The 5,657-nt window shown below is 36.8% G+C and overlaps 1 protein-coding gene across 1 annotated transcript in view; it reads right to left on the reverse strand.

The window, feature by feature from the left end:
- Positions 1–1,162: 1,162 nt before the first annotated feature.
- LOC106937842 (serine/threonine-protein kinase/endoribonuclease IRE1-like) overlaps positions 1,163–5,657 on the reverse strand; it is a 20,402-nt gene continuing 15,907 nt past the window's right edge. The window contains exons 2-4 of the mRNA XM_015019560.1: positions 2,162–2,279; positions 2,040–2,073; positions 1,163–1,518 (exon numbers count right to left, since the gene is read on the reverse strand). Coding sequence (XP_014875046.1) covers positions 1,368–1,518; positions 2,040–2,073; positions 2,162–2,279 — 303 coding nt within the window. The 3' untranslated portion in view covers positions 1,163–1,367. The remainder of the gene's footprint in view (positions 1,519–2,039; positions 2,074–2,161; positions 2,280–5,657) is intronic.

Below are 5,657 nucleotides of genomic sequence, written 5' to 3' on the forward strand. Positions count from 1 at the left end.
GGTTGTTATTCTTCTGTACCTAATTCATTTGTTTGTTATTGACTTTTGCTCAATTAAATTTCTTACATATACATTGCAAATGGTATTTTTATTATAGTTGATCATGTTGTTTTTCATGTCTCCTTATGTCTTTTGTTCCTCCTATAATTGATGGAGATATATAGAAATTATTTATAATGTATACAGGTATTGTTTGCATTTAATTAGCTCTACATCCTTAAGAAAATTTAAAAATATGTTGTTTTATAATGCCAGTAATGCCAGAATTAATAGTAAATAATAAAGACTTTGTGGTATTCTGATTTAGTAATGTAATTATATTGGTTGTGTTACCACCCCCACGCCACTAGAGGCAGTCGCAAGTCCAAAAGGATGCACCTAAGGAGCAGATTTAGAAGTACACCGAAAGCTACAGAATTTGCTAAAAACTGTGAGTTGCCGTGAAGTAAATAAATGAGAGAAGTTCAAATACATTCTGAGAGTGAAACTCCTTCCTAAAGGTGAAAATATATCACAGATTTCAAAAGAAAATAAAAACGGAAGTATAGGAAATAGCGCCCCCTTCACTTCCGGATTGCAATGGTCCCATTTCCAAATAAGGTATGAGACTGACAATGGTCCATCCCCGCCCCTTTCTGTTTGCTGCAGCGAGGTGTACTTGTTTTAATAGGCGCTTTCTTCTTTTATTCTCAATTTTGACTTCCAATGATTCACTTCCTGCTAAAGAGCCCCCTGGTGGTTGAAGAAAAATCCACATATAAGCCGTACAGGGCTATAAGTCGCATGGTTCAAAGCTTAGGAAAAAAGTAGCAGCTTATAGTCCGGAAAATACTGTAGTTGTTTTTAAGACTAGTTGCGGATTTAAATAGTGTTTCACTGGTGATGTTATCCAGTAATATTTTTACTTTTCCTGTCTACTTGGCATCTTTAATACAAAAGCACAATGGACTGCTGGTAGACCGCCTCGGCGCCCCGATCACTGGGCTTAGCAAGTTTTCTGGGGGAAACCCTGGAATAGGTTGTGCCATTGACAAGCTTGCCATTGAGCTCGTCAATGGCCCAAAATCAAACAGTGCCATGCAAAAGCATTCAGACCTCTTTAAGGTTTTCCCATTTTGTCACAACCACAAACCTTTATATATTCATGTATATCAGGCGATAATGCGATATCAACACATAGTAGTGCCTTTAATGTATGGGTCAACTGACTTTGCCTTCAAAAAACGGAAATTGTTGCCAATGTTCTTTGAAAAATATCTCAAGCTCAAGTCCGTTTTCAAGCCTGGTCCCAGACTCTCCATTGGCTTTAATTGTGAACTCCGATCGGCCCATTCTAATACATGAAAATTCTTTGACATGAAACCATTTCATTGCAGCTCTGGCTGGATGTTTGTCCTGCAGGTCGGTAAATATCTGCCCAGCCTCAAGATTTCTGAATCCTCCAACAGGTTTTGTACCAGGAGTGACCTGCAGGGGTGATGTCTCTGTCTTGCTGAAGAAAAGCATGGTGCTGCTGGCCTACACTCTAACAGCAGAGATGTAGAATGTTAAATGTTGCCATCCGCTGGTGTTTTGCATGAAAGAAAAGCTGGTTCATCTTAGCCTCTTCTTCCATATCATACATCATTTCACTGGGAAATGGGCTTCTCAAGACCAGTTGTGTGCAGTGCATTACTAATACTTATTCTCCCACCTGAGCTCTCAGCAGCTCCAACAGTGATACGAAGGCACTCCTGGCTGATTCTCTTGTTAATGCTCTTCTACTCCAAGCTGAAGTTTTGCCATGTTGTTTACATTTTCAGATGATAGATCAATAGGAGCTTGTTGAGATGTTTAAGACTAAGGATATTGTTTTCTCCTCGATCTGTCTGCTGTGTTCTCTAGCCTTCTTCATACCGTTTGTTCGCTAATGTTCTCTAACAAGTAAACATAAAATGCAAACAGAAGGAAGTCGGTTCAGCAAACTGGGTTATTAATGCACATAAATATCCAGTAGAAAAGAATCCAGTTAAATGTGTATGTCCTGAAGTGTTACTTACTCCTCAAGGTAGTTAGGCACTTGAATAACAGGGTCTGAAATATATTTAAAAAATATTGTTATAAAAAATCCCACATTAACAATGAGAGACAGAATGAATACCACTAATACACGTATGTAAACCTTCTCTTAAAGTCCACTTGATGTCTCCTGTCTGCTTGGAGATAGCATGCAGACTGCCATCCAGGGTGGAGACAAACAGGAGGGACTCTGGGAGTGTGACTGATCTGACTCCTCCAACCTGAAGGATTAAAAAGGAAAGAAAAGCTTTTTCAGTTGAGAAAGATGTCATATCCAAAGATTTTACCAAACTTTGAGTACTTGATGAGTGAGTGTGAATGGGAGGGGCTGTAATAACTGCGTTGTGTTCCTTATTTAGCAGGATATGCTCCCTACACTCACCACAAATAAAACACACAATGGTAAGAGTTTTTATAAGTGTGTCTCATGTTGATATTTTACTGATGACAAATTTCATTTGCTATACTATTTTTATAGTATGGGAAAGTCACTTCATCATTTAAGGCCTTATATATTCAATATTTATATTGAATATTTCAATATAAACATAAAATTGCAATGTTTTGGCAGGCACAAGAACTAAAGAAAAACAGCTTAGACGTGGCCAAAGAAAAACACTGAAAGGCATTCAGAATGTCTGAAAAACCAAAGATCAACTCTGATTTAAAGGAACTAGCAGAGCTTTTTCTATAGTAAAACATAATAAAACTTACTTTAGATATACTGTCACCTAAAAGCAATTTGTTTTGAATTTTTTCTATATTGTTGTTTGATAAAATAGTATATAACCACTCAAAATTCAGTTTCTTTTGCATATGCCTCAAGTGACACAACATATCAAGGCTGTTTTGTATGCCTATACAAAACAGACATACAAAACAGCTTTTGTATTTTTCTGTTATTTTCTTGAATAACAGTAAAATAAATAAACAAACAAATCACTAAATACACTCAGGTGAAAAAAATTTATATTTTAGTATATTTCAAACATACTTAAATTTGTGAAAGTACACTTTAAGTATACTAAGTATTAAGTGTACTACCTATAAGTATATCTGAAGTATACTAAAAGTACACTTGTACCAATTTCGAAATTAGAACTTTAAACACACTTAAACATAATTGTACCAAAATACACTTTTAATATATTAAATAAAAGTATACTTTAAGTGAACTAAATATGAATGAATATGTATGAATTTTTAAGTGCCTTAATAATCTTTTATTATTTGTTAAAATTGCATACAATAAAAAAATGATAATCATGAGTTAATTTTTAAGAAAGTACCCAATCCATTTTCATATGTGTGATGTAAAACCTTATAATCAACGGCATTAGCTCCAGTTCATACTCTATGGAGTGAAAATAGTCTCAAAATATCTGTGCGTATGTAAAAAGATTTGTGTGTGTGTAAAATGATTTGTGCGTGTGTAAAAAGATTTGTGTGTGTTGTCGAGAAAAGTCGAGCTCATCCCACTTCCCCATGCTGGAGATTTTAGTTTAATAATAACAATAAATAAAGTTATCTTTAAAACTGATTACACAGGTGACATCAAGACCCAACAGTAGAGTCAGACGGTAATAAAATTAATCTGGTTGTGTGTGTTGTTATTGTGTCCTGCTTTAATTCTACTTTTTTCTATTTAATCATAAAAAATCATAGTCAGACGGAGAGAGTTATGAAACAGGAAGAGCAGGTTTCCTGGAGAAAGAGGGAGTTTCCAGCCTGCAGTGATTAAAAATAGTTCAGATTGCTCATTCAGGGCATTAAAGGTTTAAAGAATAAAATCTAAACATTTTGAGTAATTGGCTAAAACCCAGAGTAAATATGATAACTTATGATTAAACCAATAATTAATATTGGTTTAACCAGGGGTTGATGTTGGTTTGATTATAAGAATATTTACACTTACTCTTATATGTATGGAAGTACTTACAGGTGAAAGAAGTAACTGTAACATGGTATCAAATGATTGGAATAATGGATTATTCTTGGTTTCTTTTCAGAAATGTCTGTAATAACTCACATCATGATTATAATAAGAGTAACTAATAAGTTATGGTTATTATAAAATTATAAATGAATGCTAAATCAGAGAAACTAAAAGGTTATAAATGTGATTTTGACATTGAACTTGAAATGGTGTAAAATGTGTAACTGTAACTAAAGGTCACTGATGTTGTGTTGGAGGTAGATGGTAAGTGAAAAGTCAGGGAGAAAGAGGAACTGATAGGAGAACAGAGGTGACCAAGACATTAGGTCATTAGAACAGACATCATGTCACCAAGACGGTGATGGATATGAGATCATCTGTCCAAGCAGTCAGTACAGAAGAAACAGGAAGTGAGATTTTTGAGATGCATGAAGGAAACAGGTGCAGAAGGCAAACAGAGAACTTCAGAAAGTACAGCTCCAAGGGAACAAGGAAGTTCATCTGAAGTTGAGGCCAACCAAAAGGCAGTTGATGTCAAGGAAAAACGTACGTGAGGAAAGTTGTGTGGCTGCTGACAAGAAATAAAAAGACACCAGACAGAAGGATCGGGGTTCTTTGTTCCGCAGCGTTCGAGTCGAGCAAACGGAGATGCAGAATCAACGGAGGGCTGCGTGATGATACCCCTGGATGACTGCTCGCTGCACAAGGAAGGAACAAGATCCGTTTACCCACAACCCGGGATTCTGATTCGACCGTGGCCCCAAACTCAACCCAAAGGATTACAACGATGCTGCAGTGGACATGGAGAATATACCAAGATCTTTTGTGGATAAAGAACTGAGTTCGTTGAGGATTCTCACCAGTTCAACTTTGGATCTATTCTAAAAGGATCCTGCCAAGACAAAGACAGGACTCCATCCATGGACGTTAAAGGTTTCTGCTGCGAAGATCGTCTCTGCATCTGGGTTTGAGTAATACTGCCTCCCCCAAAGCCTCTATTTAGATTAAGACACAGTGTAGGGTTAGAAGTAGGAGTAATTTATAAAAATTCTTAAAAGTATTAATTTCTTAATTTTTATTGAAATGCTGTATGTCTTTTTCCCTTGCTAAAGCTTGCTAATAAAAATACTAAAGTCTTATTGATGCTGTGGACAGTTAAATTAATTGAGTCAACTAAAAATTAATTCTGATTAATGTGAAATCAATGTTAATGGTCCTAGTAAATTAGGGTGGCTTCGTACGTTCTTTAGTTCAGATAAATAATGACCCTGGGACTTATTCCTAGTCGCTAAAATTATCTAAGCGGTAAGAAGTGCACGTTAATAATAGAGGAAGAGCTGCCGTGAACAGATGTGGTTTATGAGCTCGGACACCGGCGGGGCTACTCCGATGTCTGAATCATGGACTGAAGCGGGTCATAACGTCTGGATGAAGGTAGTTAGAGCTTAGACGAATCTTTCTCGCTCCCAGCTTAAACAAAAGTTCTCTACATTCTTATTTGCGGTAATACCCAGGAATTAGAGGCTTTTCGGACCCGTGAGATGGAGAGCTGGTCAGTAGTCAGTCCGCTGGAGGTTAGGAGGAGTTAGGGGCGTGGCTGAATACTGTGGATTAACAGTGCGTGCGCACGCACACACACACACACTTACACACACACACACAC

The sequence above is a fragment of the Poecilia latipinna genome, unplaced genomic scaffold, assembly GCF_001443285.1.
Source record: "Poecilia latipinna isolate Pla-1442-1.1 unplaced genomic scaffold, P_latipinna-1.0 Scaffold2447, whole genome shotgun sequence".
In the NCBI taxonomy this organism is placed as follows: Eukaryota; Metazoa; Chordata; class Actinopteri; order Cyprinodontiformes; family Poeciliidae; genus Poecilia; species Poecilia latipinna.